This window comes from Parus major, chromosome 2, assembly GCF_001522545.3.
Source record: "Parus major isolate Abel chromosome 2, Parus_major1.1, whole genome shotgun sequence".
Taxonomy (NCBI): domain Eukaryota; kingdom Metazoa; phylum Chordata; class Aves; order Passeriformes; family Paridae; genus Parus; species Parus major.
Genome location: NC_031769.1, coordinates 100,214,272 through 100,233,700, shown reverse-complemented (window position 1 = coordinate 100,233,700; position 19,429 = coordinate 100,214,272). Strand labels below are relative to the sequence as shown.

At 40.0% G+C, this 19,429-nt stretch overlaps 1 protein-coding gene across 6 annotated transcripts in view; it reads right to left on the bottom strand.

The window, feature by feature from the left end:
- Positions 1-19,429, bottom strand: part of PPP4R1 (protein phosphatase 4 regulatory subunit 1) — a 64,495-nt gene that overhangs the window by 5,675 nt on the left and 39,391 nt on the right. For all 6 annotated transcript variants that reach the window (XM_015618570.2, XM_015618567.3, XM_015618566.3 and 3 more), the window contains 7 exons: positions 19,317-19,382; positions 17,028-17,186; positions 15,704-15,834; positions 14,080-14,600; positions 6,642-6,817; positions 2,564-2,659; positions 1,110-1,295 (listed from right to left, as the gene is read on the bottom strand). In XM_015618570.2, coding sequence (XP_015474056.1) covers positions 1,110-1,295; positions 2,564-2,659; positions 6,642-6,817; positions 14,080-14,600; positions 15,704-15,834; positions 17,028-17,186; positions 19,317-19,382 — 1,335 coding nt within the window. The remainder of the gene's footprint in view (positions 1-1,109; positions 1,296-2,563; positions 2,660-6,641; positions 6,818-14,079; positions 14,601-15,703; positions 15,835-17,027; positions 17,187-19,316; positions 19,383-19,429) is intronic.

Sequence of the window (19,429 nt, the reverse complement as noted above, 5' to 3'; positions counted from 1 at the left end):
TTTTAAAATTAAATGAGTAAGATATATATATCCCATAATATTCCAGCTGGGATATTTTAGCTTCCATAATAAGTAAAGTTTCTTTCACACTTAGTGCCCAGCAGCCCAAGGACCAGTGAAGCTTTCAGACACCCTAAATTAAGGGCACATTGTTTAATTTGAGTAATTATTTCAAGTAAGTATTTTAAAAATAAAATAGCATATATTCTTTAGCCAGCACTTTCAAGTCAGCATGGGCACGGTTCTTTTGCCCTGGTTTGGTGATCCAGTCTCAGTTCAGATTGGACTGGAGATAAATTCTGGACACTGCTGAACACAGGGTAATTTGTTTTTACTTATGTTTTAAATTTATTAGCAGGTTGTTTTTAATGGCTGTAAAGGAGCCTGGAAAACATGAGCAATAGCCATGTATAAAATTACTCACTATGTATCACTGAGAACTGCTGCTCTGACAGAGCAAGCTGCAAGTTCAAGAGAGGTGAAGCAGTCTGAGAGTATTTAAAAAAAATAAAAAGAGCATCTCCAAAAAAGGAAACAAAGGAGGCCTGGGAAACAACTGCATACAGACAGCAAAATGCAGAAAGCCACCTCCTTACCACCTGACAAGAAGGAAAATGCTGCTATTTCCAGGGTTTGTTTTTAAAGCAGCAGTGCTGCTGCGTGGTGATAGCGATGTTACTCCTGTATGACTAACTGGATGTGGCACCAAGGCCTGGTGTGAGGCTGACTCACTGAGCTCCAGACATGCCTGCAGGGGCACGTCTGCTCTGCTCGCACAGCCCTGATTCTCAAACCTAGGAGACACCCAGACGCTGCCCTAAGATCTCAAGCATGCAGAGGAAATGGGAAACCTCTCCTCATTTTCCTATTGGAGACCCATCTCCCACTCTAATCAGTTCATTTCTTTACTACCTGAGCACCACATACCCCCTGCTTCCTCTGAAACAACCACTGCACCTCGATTCCTTACAGGGTAACACCAGTGATGGAAAGCTCTGCATAAAAAGCACAGCAGCCCAACACCCAGTAAACAGGAGAAACCACTACAAAGGTTCCAATTAGTCTTTGTCACACCCCAGAATTTCAGACTGTTCTGTGCTTGAGCTCACCTGCATGTCAGATGCCAGAGTCTCGTAGGTGTCTTTCAGACAGTGCCAGTTCTGCCTGCCCAGGGTCAGTGCCACGCCAGGCAGGCTGTAGGCGCAGTGCTTGGCAATCTCGGTGTCGACTGTTTGTGCGCGGGATGGATCAGTCATGGACAAGTACTGATCCAGCAAGGCTTGAGGTACAACATCCTGCAGCAAGAGAAAGGCAGAGCATCCACACTTTTTTCACTCACTCCTCATAAGGCTCACTAATTCTGGGGTACTCTTTTTTCCTCACAACTATAAAATATTATTTAATTACAGTGTCTTAGTAAGAGCACAACAGTTTTGTATCAGCTGAGTTCCACCAAAAGGTTCCAAAGAAACAATAACATGACTGGTGGTTATTTGAAAATACACAAACCAACATAAGCAAGGAACAAGTGGACCAGTCTAAGAGAGCCCAGGAAATGGAAAGACTGCATTCTACCTTTCTGCAAACATTCAGGCTCATGAGTTGTGCAAATTGGCCATTTTATGTCATCCATAAGGACAGGTAGAACAGCAAATTATGCTCAAAATAACCTTTCATAATTCTCTCAAAATCTTGAGAAGGTGGAGAGAAGAACACTAAACTAAAATGCCTTGGGGAGGTAGGGAGGAGGAAGGAACAGAGTACAGTGTGTTCAATACTACATCCAAACTCCCTGAACAGTCAACAGGGAGGAAGAGGCTTCTCCAGAGACAAAGAGATCTCCAGTGAATACCAATCCTTCTGTCCACCGAGGAATTAAAGCATCTGAACCAAAATTCTGTGAAAACCTCTTTGTGCTGACTTCACTACAGCCTCTGCTTCAGCTGTGTCAGGGACTGACTGTACTAAGGGGTGCAGAAGAGCATTTTCCTAACACAGCTGCTGAATAGATCCACTGACAAGAACAAGCGAGGGACTGAGGTTCCCCACTCAAGGAATCACACTGATGCACAGTGACAACGTAATATCGGACTATGGAAAAACAAACATTGGATTCCTTTTGGAAAAAAATACCAGAGGCAGTTCCAGCTTTCAAAACTGTCCTGCAAAAAGCTATCAAGAGGTGGGGGTGGTTCCTCTCAAAACATGCAATAAAGAAAACATCCTGTTTCCTCAATAACCTAATTCCCATTACAGCATGGTTTCCATAGAAAACTAAACCAAATGAAACAGAGCCTGAAGATCTATGACAACAGTTATCTCATGTCAAAAAAATACTGTCATCTTTCATGCATAAATGTAACAGAAGTAACAGCTAAGTTAAGCCATTAACTCTGGAAACAATGACTGTCTTAAAACTTCTTAATTAAGAGGTATTTAATAGAAACTATATCATGTCAGAAATGACTGAATGAAAAAGGGGATAAAGGAAATCCTCATATACATAAAAAAAAAAATCACTTATCTGCTACATATAAGGAAACCAGAAGTCACTGTCATTTACCTGTACTTTGGATTTTCTTTCTTCTTCAGGGCTGAAACTACTGTTGGTACTCAAATCTGAATCATTATGAATATAGTGAAGTGTAGAATCCATACTCTGTGAAAAAAAAAATAAAAGGTCACGCAAAACACACTCTAAGATTAAACACAAAAGAAATACCAACATCAAGAAGTGCTGTCCTCACCTCAGAGTCTATTTCCTAGATTAAAGGAATACACGTCTTAATACAATTTTGCTGCAGCCCAAATTCAAAAGGTTTGCAAGATAAATCTGCTTTCAATTTCAAACAGAATCTCCTCTTACTCTGCTCCATTTTGGTTCTTATGGAATGAAAATCACAGGAAAGGAGTACCTTTGAGGCTGCATTAAGGAAAATATAACTAACATATGGGTCCTATTGCTTTTCCTCTGAATGGAAAATGTGAAAACACCTGTAGCTGATTTTGCTGGATTTGTGCTAGATAAAGGTCAAAAAAAGCCACCCTCACACTGAAGAGCAGAACCTGATGAGACTCAGGCTGTTGCACCCTTCCTCAAGGTGATTACTCTATAATCTTCTCTGGATAAGCTTCACCTTACAAAACTGAGTCCTACTTGGCTACAGCTGTTGACAAGAGTCATCACCTCCCTCAGCAGTCCTACTAAAATCATTTTAGCACATCTGGGCCTTGAGGATAAGGGCTGAGGCTGTTTGAGAACAGTGGCAGAGGTGTGATGGACTGCAATAAACTGTGCTGCTGGGGGGATGCAGCACCGACACTTTCGTTACAAGCACAGCTCCCCAGATACACTGGGCATCACATAACAAACCATGAATTTCCAGCAGTATGCTAAGAATATCTGAAAAGCAGATCAGGCTGCTGTGTGGTGGGACAGGACAAAGGCATTTTTGCTAGATTTGAGCCAAGGTATCTATCTATTCACAGATGCTGCAGGGTGAGCTCCTAGGGGCAACACAAGTAACAAAAGCATGCCTACTTCCATCAGCTGTTCAGATCGTTTTGACAATGAGAATTTTCCAGCAAACTACAAACTTCTTCAAAAAAACAAGCCTCCAGGACACAATTTGTCTTACTTGGTTTGACTTCAGTTACTTTTTCCTTCTCCACGAGGTGCTTTCATCTAAGCACTGGGCTGCAGCTTTAGCTGCTGAGATATAATTACAGGTGATAAAGAACAGGCAGAGCTGTGAGGCAATTGCATATCTCTGGCACAGCAGTCTATGTCACCTGTCAGGCTTAGGAAGCAGCAGCAAGAAGGTGTTAAAGAGCCAAGGAAAGAACATATTTGCAAGCAACTACGTAACTAAATGTACCCAGCAGCACACAGCTCCAACTATAAAACCTCCAGAGGCTCTGAAAATATCTCTACAGGATTTTTGGTTTGATGGTCAATTCCTCCTTCACTCTCTTTCAGCCTTTTGTTTGTTTGGGATTTTTTCCCCTGAAAAAGAGATTATTTTCAGCATTGCCAGTCATCAGCTTTGATGTCTTGCAAATCGAGGTATTATGAGGCAGGCAGTACACCCTAGCCACAGTGCTTTCCATGAGTTGCCAGTTTGCATGGGACCAGAGATTAGTCATCCATACTGTTACAATAAAAATGAAAGGACTCCATCTCACATTTCCTACTACCTCAGTTCCAAAAGCTTAAGCTCAAAAAATGATGCCTTTTGGATTGAACCAAGTCAAACTGAATATAAGGGAGGGTGTCACAGATGGGAATGTTTTTACCCAGCCACTTTTGAAGTCAAATATGCATTCCAGAGAGGAAGAGCTTCAGTAAAGAACAACAGCCATCAGTCAGTATTTAGGTTATATAGTCTCTCTACCCCTGAAAATGAAGTTCCATCTGTACTTCTCTTCCATGCACACACCAAACTGAGCACTGCAGAAATCCAGGACATGAAAATTCAGCAGGGTTTAGCCTGAAAGCCTCTTCTGTACCAAATGCAAAATCTTTGTCACAGCCTTACAGATCTCTAAGGTTAAGCTTCCTTTATATTAAGAGATCTCTAAGGTTAAGCTTGGCTATATAATAAGAGCTCCAGGGTTGTGCTCTGAAGATCTCTGCTCTGTGTCAAGGGTTGCACACCAGGATAGGTTGTGCTGGTGTTTCCTGACAGGGAAGCTGGCCCAAACAAAGAAGAGGCCAGTGTCAGGGGTCTATCTCCTCCTGGCATCCATCCTATTCTTAGAGAGAGGTACTTGTGCCAGACAGGAGTGGGAAGGTTTTAGCCCAGTTTCCTTTCTCCCTCCACCTCCAAATAAAAACAGACCAATACCCACCCCCTTATCAAACCTTGTAGAGAACATACAACCTAAAGAAAACAAAAACAGTGCCTCTTGAGAAAAAATAAACAGCTACCCTCAACAAACAAGCTTCATCATGTCCCAAAAATCTTACTGGTCCACTCTATTACTCATTTATTTTCATCTGAATAGAGAATCTCTCTTTAACATGCATCATTAACTTCTCCATGAGAAAATACAGCTGTCAAAGGACAAGCAAACTGTGGTTTTGCTTAGTGGTATATGTGCAGAACTGTGCAGGTTGCATTCCAATACAAAATGCTGGAGAGCTTGATTTCTCTCCAGTTTCCAGTACCCTACTGACACACTGCTATGCTGAGATTTAAAAAACCCAAGAAAAGACAAAAAGAAAAAAAAAATAATGAAAAATGTCCACTAAACTGAAAAACTTGAACAACCACCTGTGAAAATCAGAGGTCTCTTCACTGCTAGGGACAACAGTCTACTTGCTCAACAGATCAGAGACTGATTCCCAAAATTCTAGGTCACCTCAATAAAATCCACTCACTTGTAAAATGAAGATCTGATTTAGTGCCAGTAACAAACAAGGAACTGACAGATTAAGAGCATTCTTTTAGAGCATAAAACTGAAACATGCAAAATCAACATATACCAGCTATGTGACTGGTTCTTAAATTTTCTGTCAGCACTATACTTTATATACAAAAACATGAAATGCAGAACAGGTCCCTCTGAACAAACACCACCCACCAAAATTCTTAAGAATGGAGGATAAATGTACACTGTCATTTTAGGTTAGCATTAGAAAGAAGAGATCCTATAATCAAAAAAGCATATTGAGCCTGACATAAAGTAACTAGGGACGGGGTGGTGTTTCAGAAACAAACCACATTTGTAGAGTTAAATTATGATTGTTTTTGATCTAGATGGTAGTCCAACATCTTAGAGAAAAAGTTAATTAAATGTCATCAAGAAACACTGCTCTAATTAAAGAAGGATGAAAATGTTTGCACTGAACTGATACTAACTCCTAGACATTTCAATGATGTTTGTCAAAATTTCATCTGGAAAACACAATTTCAGTAGTATGATTCAACAAATCACTTACTCTGTTTTTATGGAGCCTATTTTGGAACCATTGCTTTCTGCAACAACAACAGCATTTAATACCACCTGAGTTTGTGGCTCTATATGCAGTGAATGTAGTGGGTTTGGCGTGACACAGCAAAGAACAGAAAAGAATAACAAACGCCAGAACTACAGTGAGGCAGGGAACGGGGAGAGGGGCTGAAAGTGCAAAACCTTCAAGATGATACTGACTGCTAGAATAACTTTTATCTTTCAGCAGTCCACACAACATCACAACTGCAGGTCCGGAACTTCTCTGACACAGATCAGTAAGACACAATAAATCATTTCAACAGGGAGCAAAGGGAACAAAGTATCTCATTCTCCAGGTTCATGGGAGGGGGACTGAAGATTCCCTCATCAGCAGGGGCTCACAGAGCAATTTGACATGAATGAAATGTGGTAGCATTAAAACATCTTCAAACAGTCACACCAGAGATTTTAACAGAAACAGTTTCAAGAATTTACAGGGACAAGCACAGAACTAGCAAAAACAAAGGCACCCCGCACAATTTTTATTTTAGTAGCTATCACTTCAATAGCATCCAACAAAAGGGAGCGCCACACCAGCCAAAAGTAGAAAGCATTTGGCTGCAATCCTCACATGAATGCAAATTACAGCTCTTTTACTGAAAATCCTAATGGGAAAAAAATGAAGTACAAAACTCTCTTCTTACCTCAACAGTGTCACCAATTAAAGGCACAATATCACCCAGTATAGGTTTAAAACTTTGTTGGTCGCTGATGGTTAGTTCAGTCTGTGAATCTGCTCCCTTGCCAACACTGGCCATTGTCTCTTCCTGAGGATCCAAACTGGATGCTCTGAGTGCAGCAGACAACACCTCCACTTGTGCTGCAGTACATGAAAGAGAAATACATGAGAGACTAAACTGCAATAAAACTTTTAGCAAGTCCACAGATCAACTTTTACACAGTGACTAACTGAAAGATGGCAGAGGGACTACAGGAGAGGAAACAACTTAAGATCACTAGCTCTTGGTAAATCCCAAACTAAGGATCAATTAAGTGCTAAATTAATACCTCACTCTTTTCCTACGGTACTCAACCAAACCACAGTCCAGTGCAATTTGTCCCTAAAGCTAAAATAAACAAATGAACCCCATAACCCAAGAGGAATAAGGAGACTGCTGTTATGGCAGGATCAGTTCTTTTTAACAATTTTAGTAAATATTAATGGTGCAAGTAGTTTTTTCGGGGGCATAACAGCCCACTAACATTAACTTACAGACTGGGCCATTTGTGGGAGGTGGGACTAAAAGAAAGAGGGACAAAGTAATTCAAATAAAGATTGAGAAAAGGTTTAGTAATACACAAAGGATTTCAGTTCTAGAAGGTTGATTCTCCCTCTATATATGTTCATTAAATTCTTGCATTTTAATAGCAACTCTAAAGCAAGGTCTATATAGAAAGATGCCAGATGCAATACTTCAGCCTCCTTGGATCCTCCAAACAAATAAGAAGGTTGTACTGTCTGATCTCTTATTCATCTAAAGAAGGCATTAGCACTTCATACTCTGCTATCCACTCTTTTGGAAAAGATCCAGCAGTTCTGAGGCTGCTCTGCTTTCCATCCCTCTGTTTACTGCCAATTAGAAAAAGCTTTGTTGAGCAATGCTCCTTGGATATAGCCTGACCTGAGATCAGGTATCACAGGCAATCTCAGCTGCAAGTGACAGAATTCAGTGCAGATTAATATACCCTGTTACTCTCCTCCTCCACTTCTTTCCAAGAAGGCAAGGAGGAATCATCTCCTCACTTATTAAATTAACCCAGCCATCCGGAAGATCTGTTCCTCATAGATTTTGTCTTTTCCAAGGTTTTTTAAATGTTCACTGTGAAATTACACAACAAACCATATGCTTGATTTTAATCCCATATTGCCATACTAAACTACAGAATTCTGCATTTCTCCCTCTAGCTTTTTGAATATGGTTGTTAACAAGAACTAAACAAAGAAAGTTGGACTCATCTGTAGATAGAAGAAACAGATACGAAATACAACTGTTGCAAGAAACAAAAAATTGTTAATTCAGCAAAATATTAGATTAGAAGCCTTAGCAAAATCTAGCAAAAAACTGGAAAACACACTGTGGGTTCACTGGTTTCTTAGTAGAGTCTGATGAGCAGGAAGAAAGACAATTCTTTACAATATGCAATGCTAACTCTGTGTCCAATTTCTGATAAAATAACCCGAAGATATTCTTGCTGTATAACTGTATTAATCAACAAGAAACAGGAAAAACACACTGTTAAAAACATAAAAGTACAACCAAGATTATACTAATACTTGTACTATAAAACATGTGAAAAATAGAATTTAAATATATATATTATAATTTACATATAAATATATAAAAATAAGGAATTTTACAATTTTTAAGATTAATAAGAGACTGCTACAGCCATACTCTTCAAGTATTATTTCACAATAAACTTATGTACTTTAAGACCCATAAGAATTAAAAAGATCAAGGTTAACAAATTTCCCCAAAACTTAAATGTTAAATAAATCACCCCCAAAACCAAGCAAAATAGGTGGCTATACTAGGGCAAGAAATGCCTGGTTTATTTCCAAACCATTTTCATTTAGAGAAATCAAACAAGGAAATGAAAAATTATTATATTCTGCTGCACATTAAGGAGATGTTTTTCTTGAAGACCTTTCAGGAAGGTCAACTTCATGAAAAATGTACATTCCTCTCACCTTCACTTAAAAGTCAAGAAAGCTTACACTGACTAGGTAAACACATACTGCTTGTTTATCCATTTTCTGGAAAATCCACACAGAGCTCTGAAGATTACTTCTAGTAACAGAAGTATCTACAGCAGTAATCCGGAATTTTCCAAGTCATATTCGCCACCCAAGCCCCATTGTCAGCCTGCACACTTCTGGACCACCCTTGCTTAGGGGCTTTACAGGATGGAGACAACACCTATCCTGATTTCCTCTGCTTGCCCTAGAAGAAATATGACAAAAATGTGCATTTCCTCAGCTTCTTGTCAATTCTATAACCTCAAGATGTGGGGATGAAGGGCAGGTGAAGCCAAACTCCCAAGGATTTCACTGACTGGCAAGTGCCTTCTTTCTTCTTTCAGTGCTTATTCATGACTGAACTTTGTGTTGCCATTCACTGGAAGGTGAATGACCTGCAGTCCATAAACATCTTAAGGTCCTAGCTAAAACAAGAGCTAAGCATAAGCATTGCTGCTGCTCATCATCTCTCGTGAAGAGATTTCCTACTGGCATGAGACAGTTTCCAGAAAATAATTTCAAACTCAAATAAAGGATAAGGCTCCCCCCTTTCATGAATGACAGAGAAATGCTTCAAGAAGGGAATATGCTGGCTAACCAGTTTTCACAACTACCACCAGTAAAAATCGGAGTGTAAAGGTCAGTTCTGCACATAGCACAGAACTGCGCATTGCCCAGATAAAGTCAATGTTCACCGGATCTCAGACCATTAATTAACTCTTTCTTCAACTTCTGCTTGAGGTTAGATGTATTTTTAAACAAGAAAGTATTTAGCCTTGGCTACTGTACCTGCATCCTAAAATAACTGGTGCAATCAGTAAATTCTAGACCATATTTTATCTGGTCATACTGAATTTCCTGATTGTTCAGCAGTTTCTGGCCTTTCAATAAACCTTATTATTGTTTTCTGCTTCTCCTGATGTTTTGCTAGAAGACATTGATGGTTTGTTTTGATTTTCCTTTCTTTCTTTTTCCTAAAGGATCTGCCTTCCTTGCCCTCACTTCTTACTCAGAGGCAAAAGCTATGGGCTGCAATAATGGGTACAGAGATGAAGTAACTGAAACATGAGATTTTCTTCTCCACTTACTCCTCACCTGTTCCATTAACAACATATTTTAGACTTTTATTGCAGGCAGTGTCAGTAGCCTAACTTATAAACATAGTTCTTATAAGGGAATGGGATCAATTGACCCCCACATCTGAGCTGGTGTGTCCCTATTAGGTCTCCTTTTAGCAAAGCAACTTATAACCGGCTTAAGCCACAGTTAGCCTCCCTCAGTAGCCTGAAAGTCAGGCTTCCTCTATTCCCCCAAATAATATTAAGGAAAGCTGACATTACATGATTTAGCCCTTTCTATGCAGAATGTAAGATAGAGCCAGTTGAAGAAAGTGTCTGTGGAAAGAAAAATAAATAAATAAAAAACATCTTAGGAAAGAAAAGCAAACTCTGAAGGAAGTAAAGACAGCAGCAGCCTCAGGGAACTGGAAAAATGTGACCTGAAAAAAGACCTTGTGATAATTTTTAAAAAGCTGGCATATTTCACAGGAACGTGCAGGTTCCCATCTCCCAGTTTGACATCTTCCAGATGTCTGGCCAGTGGATTGGAAAGGTCCTTTTAACAGGGATTACAATACCAGTGCTTAACTCTGTACAGCCTGTGTAGCTCTGCTAGCCAGCAGTTCGCTTGTGAGACAACAGGCTCTCTTTATCTTGGCTGCTGACTGCTCAATCACCTATTACTCAGATTTATCACTAGCAATAAGCTAGTTCTAGAAGGAAAGCCCCAAGGTAGAGAGTGAGATTCAGGTGAAGCAGTTCATCCTTTTTTGAGATAAGATTGGGGAAAAAATATTCTATGATGGTTACTGATTACCATTAAAAAAATTGTCTTTGGTTTTTGCTGGAGATCTCACCAGTCTCCATGCTTAAAGCGAAGATCTAAGGCTTGAAACAGAAACTGCTCTACTGAGGTGCACTGCAGAAAACCCCAAACAAACCAGTATCACCCACCCTCCCCCCAAAAAAAACCCCAACACAAAACCACCAAACCAAAACCACATAATCATGACCAGTGTGTGTGTAAACAGTAATCCCTTAACTGTTTGGCATCCAAGACATCTGGAAGATGAGGATATGCACTGAACATGCCATACTCCAGGCTGCACAACCTGGTGATGCCTTTCCTTTGACTCTTCCCATTGGCATGGCACACTCAGGTATGCCTCAGATAAAAACTGAGTTATTCTTTCTCAATACTTCTGCTATAGTGATGCAAGCAGGTGAGGGGAGAAGCAACTCACACAACAGAGAAGGGTAAAGTGAGACATGAAGTAGAGGAATGCCAACCCCAGATAGAAAGAGATGAAAATAAAAAAAAGGAAAAAGGAGAGGAATACATGTGGAGGGGAGGGGATAGGAGTAAAAACGTACAGTAGCTGCTAGGGATGAACATACAGTGCAAAGCAGAGGGTGGGGGTGGGAGGAAGGAACAGCAATTAAAAAAAAAAACACCAAGAAAACCCCAACAAAATCATATTTCTCCGACTCAGAAAAAAAACACTGCCTGCTGAACTTCAGCACCAAATCTCCACATCTGCCTCAGTTGTCAGGGACTGGCTCTGAAACAACTAGCAAAATAGAAATCATCAACCTCTTCTGATTGAACAGGGAAGAACAGCACCTTATTACCATCACTAGATATTCTGCAGAGTGAAATAATAAAAATTCAGTGTGATCTTAAGAAACTTCAAAAGCTCTGTGCCATTATGGTTCCACGCAACAGTAATTAATTTTCTTCTTCTCAAATTTATAAAACACTTAAAAAAAACCCCAAAATAAAAAAACCTATGTCAAAAGAAGGCTGCTGAATTTGCACAGTCAAGCATGGAGAGTCAAGGCACAGCCAGAGACAAGGTCATCTGAACAACTTAATCTTCCTGACACATGCAAAACATCATACACCGCAGTCTCACTCCCAAACCACACTCCATCACTTGCTTGCCTTCAGGATGCCTGGCCAATTTGCTACAGAAGCCAGAAGATGTGTACCCATGGAAGCTCTCCAGTATGGCAAGCCTCCACTTACCCACCACAGAGAACCACAGCATCTTCCACTCCCATCCCTTGGCTGGGAATGCAGCAATAAAGACAGGAGCACAGCATGGAAGCAGGAGTCCAGGACTTAGGTGACAGCAAGCCAATGAAGAAAATAAGTGCAAGAAAAAGATCACAGGGATTTAAAAAGAAATAAAGAGAGGAAAAAAACCCTCCTAGCTTGCTCAGTCATTGCTGTCAAAGCAAAGCCTACTCACAGTACAAGACTCAAAAACATAACGGCCAGCTTTGCAGAGAAGGAAGTGAAGGCAGGGAAAGACCCAAGGGGCCATTTGGGACCAGGGCTGTTTGGCATACATTTGTAAGCCATGTATACCAGAGACAAAATTATCTGCAAAATTAGGTAGTTTCATAAAATTTCTATGAAAACAAATTAAGGTAAGCTTTTGACTGAATATTTATACCATCAGTTTGCAACAACGGTTTTAGATTATATTGTCATGAGAAAAGAGACAGTCAGGGCTCTGATCTTCTGGATTATCCCCAAAGCAAGCCTACCTTTTGTCACAACTTAGGAAGTGTAAGATTCAACACACAGGCATTAAGTCAGCTATTCAGAGACTAAAGTCTGGATTTCTACCACTTCTATGTGTGCCACAGCGTTTGAGACAAGCATGCAAAATTAATATTACTTGCACTTTGTGCAAAATTAAAATTGCAATGTTACTAAATCGAAACAGGCATGTTGTTAAATTCCAGATTCTGAAGTATTTAGACTGAATAATGAGAGCACAGGCAAGAGGAAGAAGAGTAGAAGACTTAGGAGGAGTGTTTTATGGGGCTTCACTACACAGCCTTGACCAAGTCAGACTAGGAGAACCTATGGTATTGACAACTTAGTAACAGTTTTCTTCTACTGAAAATGCGCAAATATTGGTCAACAACTCCACAGAAATACTCCTGACACCCAGTCAAGAGAACTACAAACAAACAAACAAACAGAATTCCAAAAACCTGCTCTGAAACAAGACATGAACACACATGATAAACAAATTCATAACACAGGATGATTCTGGATGTACAACTACATGCTTACATAAACTGTCTACTTACATAAACCACTGAAATTTATGTGTTAAGATATGTTCTCTAATTATAGACAGAACAGTTTTACAAAGTAAACCTAAACAGCAGGGCAAGCTTCTGCAGTTGGCTTCAGAGATGGGTTATATGAACACTGAAGTCATTAGCAAGGGTGAAATTTTTTCTTACCTCTTTCCTTAGTACCCAAAGCACTCCTAAAGCAAAGTTTTATCTGCTGACTTCACAAGTGATTAAACAAAAGTACAAAATGGATTTAAGAAAAGTTATTAGCTTATCAACCTAGTAACAATAAAAATTAGTTGAAAGCAGTGTCAGTTTATTCTAAAATGTTTTTCCCCAACTTGCCCCTTCTTTTCCTCCTACATTTTCTGGTATAGAGGCATGCTTTCCCCCTAGAGATTCTTTAACTCCAAAATAACATGGCTTTTTCCTCAGTGGTACCCCCAGACTTTTTGACTGTGATACTCGAGCCCCATGTGCCTTAGAATTTATTCAGCATATGAACACCAAGAAAAACCTATTTCCAGAGCCAAGTACTTATAGCTCAGGAGGTGTCTCTGAAGTGCTGCTTCACCACCTTGGCAAACTTATGAAACCCTTCTCCATTCTTCAACAGCTTTTAAAATGGAGAATGTGTGCTCACATCAAGAACTCATCCTGGATCAATTATCAGCCTGATCCGACAAACTTGTCTCATTAAAGCTGTCAACATGTGACTGCAATAACAAAGCCCTTGCAGGAAAAAAATGGAGACTATTTAATCCAAAATCAAATGGATAATGTGTAAAAAGAAAACCATTATTCACACTGATAATTAAAAAAAAAACAACCTCTTAATCTGCCTTATTTTGCATGTATGCTAATTAGAAATAAACTTGCTTATCAACAGCATATGCCTTTGAACTATCTATTTGATTATAATGTCAAAACAAGCAGTCACAACTTTATTCTGCTAACTGCACATTCATTCAGTTCATAAAAGGAATTATACTCCTTTTAAATAGCTTTGCACAAATGCAAATTCCCTTTTAGCTCCCTATCAACTTTCCTCAATCTCTTTGAGGACCAGGAGAAAACAGTACTTCTTACTTTTAAAGCAACTAAGAGGTTAAAGCCCAAACTACTGAAGCAAACATATGCATATCTTCAAACACTAAAAATGCTTCAGTATCTTTACCATACCTTTAACATCTGGATCATCTATATGGGGTTCCAAATTTTCTATCATTTCTTCTAATTCTTTCCTTGTTGCCATAGGAATGCTTGGAGACACTGGCATAGTGAGTTCCTGAATTTCTCTATCGAGTTTTATATCAGAAGTCTGCTGAAGCTCAAAGTCAATATCTATTTCAGGAAGTGGAGTCCTCCAGAAATGGAAAGAGTTGTATAATTCCTGCTCTGAAAGAGAGGTTTCCTGTGAATTCAGCTCAGCCTCCTGCAGATCTGTTGTACAGCAATGAGAACTTTGCTCATTCTCATCTGCCATTTCCCCACAAGATTCTGAAGGCAAAGTGCAATGGAAGGATGATTCAGTCTGGAAATCACTTTCCCTCTTGGAGTTATTTGATGCTGTATTTTGATCTTCTATGACATTTTCAAGTTTTCTGGCAAAATCATCACTATCATCACTATGTGAAGACAGATCCTCTGTCCTGTTGTGCTCTTCATCTGTTGTGACATCTTCTGCAGTCCTGACTTGTTCACTGTTGAGTGTCAAAGAAAATGGACATTAAAAAAAAAACAAAATAGACTTATTATACTCTTGAAAATTCACATATATGCTATCAACTTGTTATTTGTCAAAGTAAATTTACTTACAGCATAACAAAACAGAAACCATAGAATCACAGAGGGGTCAAAGTTGGAAGGGACCTGGGCCAACCTCATTGTACAAGTAGGGACAACCACAACCAGCTGCCCAGGACCTGTCCAGACAGGTCTTGAGTATTTCAGAGGATGGATACTCCACAGCATTCATTGACAACATTTGCCAGTGCTTAGTCATCCTCACAGTAAAAAAAAAAAAAAAAAAGTGGGTTTTGATGTTCAGGAGCACCTCCTGTGTTTGGGGTTGTGACTCTGGTCCTGTCACTGGGCATCAAAGAAAAGGAGTCCAGCTTCATCCTCTTTTCACTCTCCCCTCAGGTATTTATAAACATTGGTAAGACCCCTCCCAGCCTGCCCTCTCTTCCCCAGGCTGAAGTCCCAGCTCCCTCAGTCTGTCATTCTGTGGCCCTTCACTGCACTGTCTCCGGTGTGTCCAGGCCTCCCTCTGGATGGCAGCATTACCCTGAGGGTGAAGCAGACACTCCTCCCAGCTTTATGTCATCAGCAGACCTGCTGAAGTGACACCCTGCTCCACCATTCAGATCACTGAAGAGGATGTTAAACAGCACTGGAGCCAATACTGATCCTTCTCACACACAATCAGTTAGCAACCTTCAACTACGCACTGCTGACCAGTGCCCGTGGGCCCAGCCAGGCAGGCAGGCAGTCCTCAGCCCACCTCACCATGTCCTCATCTGACCCAAACTTCAGCAGCTTCTCCACAAGGGTCTTACAAGAGACCATGTCAAAAGCCTTCCCAAAATCCAGGTACACAGTATACACTGCTCTCCCTTGTCTATCAAGTCAGTCATCCCACCACAGAATATATCCTAATTCTAGTCTGTGAAAATGAGAAGATCCAGATCTTTCCATTTACCAAATACTCAGTTTATCCAAGAAAGTTAAGTTTTTCTAACATGTAGTTCATGCAAAAGAAGAACAAGGAGGAAAAAATAACTTGTAGGTTTAGCAAATTTACCTGTTTTCCTGTGCAGAACCACAATCTTCTGGGTTTTTACCATCTTCTTCTTTAAAGTACTGGCCACTGCTGGATGGATTAGCAAAAGTTGATATGAAAGGCCCCAGAGACTGAAAAGCTGCTTGACGAACCTAGTGGAAAAGGTCCAAGGTAAAAAAACAAAATGATATATATAATTCTTGCTGTCCTATAAAACCTAAAATGCCTGCTATTAGGAATTGAAAGCGTCATAAGCCTACTAAGGAAACCAAAAGCAGAGGCTCTTATCTGGAAAGAATCAGGCAGATGTACACAGATTGCCAAGTTAAAAAAAAAATGTTAAAGAAAATGAAAAAGCAGGGTGAAACCAATTAAATCACAGGTAACTAAACTGAAAGGATTATTCCCCACAACCAAAGCAGGAAGAATCTGTTTAGATAATAGAAGCAGGTAAATTTGAGAGCTCAGCTCAGAATTTTAACAACTTGAAAGGAAAAAAAAATGTAAATAGACATTTCACTTTCAGAAATCTGACTGATAAGCATTATATTTCTTTCCCTTTTCTATTTGGCTATGCTGTGAATTTGCTCCTTCTTTCTCCTACTATTCATTCTCCTCAACAATTCTCTTAGTTTTTGTTATTTGATTAATTCTGCTGGGCTACAACTTGGATTTTCCAAGATCCACGAGCTCATGCTTCTGTGCAGATGATCCTTGGCTCTTGGAAGTAGTCTGCTCAGTAACAAATTTAAGATTTAAGAGTAAATCTTCAAGACACCAAATAAAAAAAAAAACCCTCCAAACAAACAAAAAACCAAGCCAACCCCCCAAACAACAACAAAAAAATGCCACCCAAGCCCCCCAAATAAAAAACAAAACCAAAAACCCATCACCTAAGAAACAATAAAAAAATTAATTAATAAAAAACTCCCCACCACCAACATCCAAAACAGCCACAAAACTCCAAACCAATCAACCTCCCAATCAACAAACTAACCAAAAACTCCAGCACCCCCCCCCTAAAAATTACATGGTCTTAGGGAACTGAAAGAAGTACAGGTATATCAGTTTTCCAGTTTTGCTAATGAATCTCAGCAATGTTAAGTCACAGGCAATTCTGTAGCTAGAAAAAGCTACTCCACTGACAGAGTTTTTCTTACGTGCTGCAGTGAAAATGTGAGGGACTCTCTACACCCATCAATGAACTAACCAGTCTAAGAACAATTTTGCTTCAGGTGCATGAAACAGGTTAGATTATCCACACCCACAATACTCCTACATGGAGTACTGCAGTAAAATCCTTCAAATAGGACAGCTATTCAAAAAAACAAAAAGCAAATCTTACCCATCGTGAAGGATCGCTAATCAAATTAATAAAAAGGGTTGACAATTTTGTCCTCCGGACTTCCTGTGATGTTGCACAAGAAACTGCCATGAAGCACTCAGCACAGGCTTTCCTAACTCCCCACACATTATCAGAGCAGAGCTGGAAAAACCTCGGCAGCTGTTGGGAATATAGCCAGTGAGTTTGCAAGTCTGAATAGGCAGTGGTTGTTTCAAAACAAGTTCTCACATTCATTTTCTTCAGCTGGTTGTCCACCTTTATACTCAGGTGCACAGTTTAACATTTGCAACACAAAACACACATTCAGTAGCACCACGCTTCTCATCTGCTACCTTCATATTACTTATGGATACAGATAAGGAAAATTTACCTGTCTGAAGAATAGCAAGAAAATACTAACTCTTAAACCTGATTTATAGCCAAAAAAAGTCCCCAAAAAGCCCAACTTCAAAAATACCTTCAAGACCAACAAACCCATTATAAGACAAGACCTCATGTCTACACCATTCTTTTAAAGCAAGGACAAGAAAAATAATACTGATGCATTACTAGGAAGCAATTCTTTACAAGGGTGGTGAGGCACTACAACACATTGCCCAGGTAGACTGTGGATGCCCCAAGCCTCTAACTGTTCAAGACCAGGTGGATAAGGCCTTGAATAACCTGATCTAGTGGAAAGCGTCCCTGCCCATGACAGGGGAGGTTAGAATTAGATGATCTTTAAGGTCCCTTCCAAACCTGAACATTTTTTGATTCTATGGTTAACATTTTACCTATCAGAGATCACTTCATATTTTTTTTAAGATTCTTACTGAAATGCAAAGGAACAGCATCTTCAGAAAGAAAAACCTCCCTTTTGTACCTACACTTCTCCCTGTTAGATTTATCAGCCTCTGCCACCCTCTATCCTACAATGCAGGACATGAACTGGAAAGAGGAACATGGGGATGAGAGAAAGACTGCATTTGCTCAAGAGAAAACATATTTGAACAGAGCAGTGATTTTACTAATAAAATTGAAGCATTTTGAAGGTGCTCAGGTGTTTGGACTTTTTGGAAAGAATAATGGTAAGGGTGGACAGTCAAGGTGAGGCACAGACATGCAGGGCTGCCTTGGCTTGCAACAGGCGCAGTGGCAAAATATGATTAATCCAATGGCTGTTGCTACAGCCTTGTTCACAGTTACTGATGTTCAACTGCTCCTGCTCTCTGGAGCCAAGTTTTCTGGACTTTGCCTCTAATTTAAAAAAAGCTTTTAGGTTTGAAAATGAAGTCTTATCATTCAGCTTTTTACACCCCTCCTTTTTCCTAACAATAATCACAGAAGACCAGAAAATGGCATTTTCTGTTATAGAAAGAGAACCCCAGCTGTCCTGCCACACATTATTGCTTTCAAATGAAATAATCATCACTTTTTTATTTCATAGTAGTCTAACTGCACCCTCTACAAAGTTTTAATCCAAATTCATTATGCTAATCGCTAAAAAGGCAGTTGTGTGAGAAAAATCAATTTACATCCCAAATCAGGAAGCATATGGGATATAAGTCCACACAACTAAACTTCACTACCAAATGACTTCAATCACTCAATACCTAGAGAAAAATGCAACAAATGCTTTAAGAGCATAAGAAATGGCCTGAGAGACACAATAGGCCTACCTGTCCCAACACCACAACTGCAAAAAGCAGCAGAGCCTCTGGCTGAAGTCATGCCTGCATTTATACTCCACTCATGTAATTCTCTCACTGCTTCAGAGCATTGATTCATCAGACTCTGCTGGCCCTCAATAAGCTCACTGTCCCCATTCCCAAGAGGAGAAAGCTTGAAGACAGATCCCAGAGACTGACAAGCTGATTTCTGCTCCCTAGCCTTATCACGTCTCCCAATTATCAACATCCACTAGGCTCCCCAGACCTACCATGGGAATGTGGGCACAGTTCCTACTGATCCTACTGATCCATTGAAGGATCCTCTTCTCACTACTCCATCCAGCTCCCTGCTTTTCCATTTTGAAATTTGTCTCTCCTTCTATTTCATTTGTTATTTCTGAGATTCACTTATTTCCTTTACCTTTCTATCTCTTTCCCTCCTTTCCCAGATGTTTGAGGCAGGAAAATTGACTTGGAGAGATTGAATCAATACATAGGCCTCACCACTTCCAGCACTTTATCCCCCCAGCCGTGCTCCCCCTGTATCTGCAAGCTCTCATGAACTGCCCTTCTTCTGTAGCTTGTCTGGCTCCACTCCTGAATTGTATTCTGAAGAAAAACCCTTTAAGAAATGGCTTACCAGCATTTCTTCGGTGGCTTGCTGTCCAACCACACTGCAGATATCTCCAAAATTGGCTGCACATACCTTGCAGACAGAATGCAAGAAATAAAGACTAAGACCACAGTTTTAAT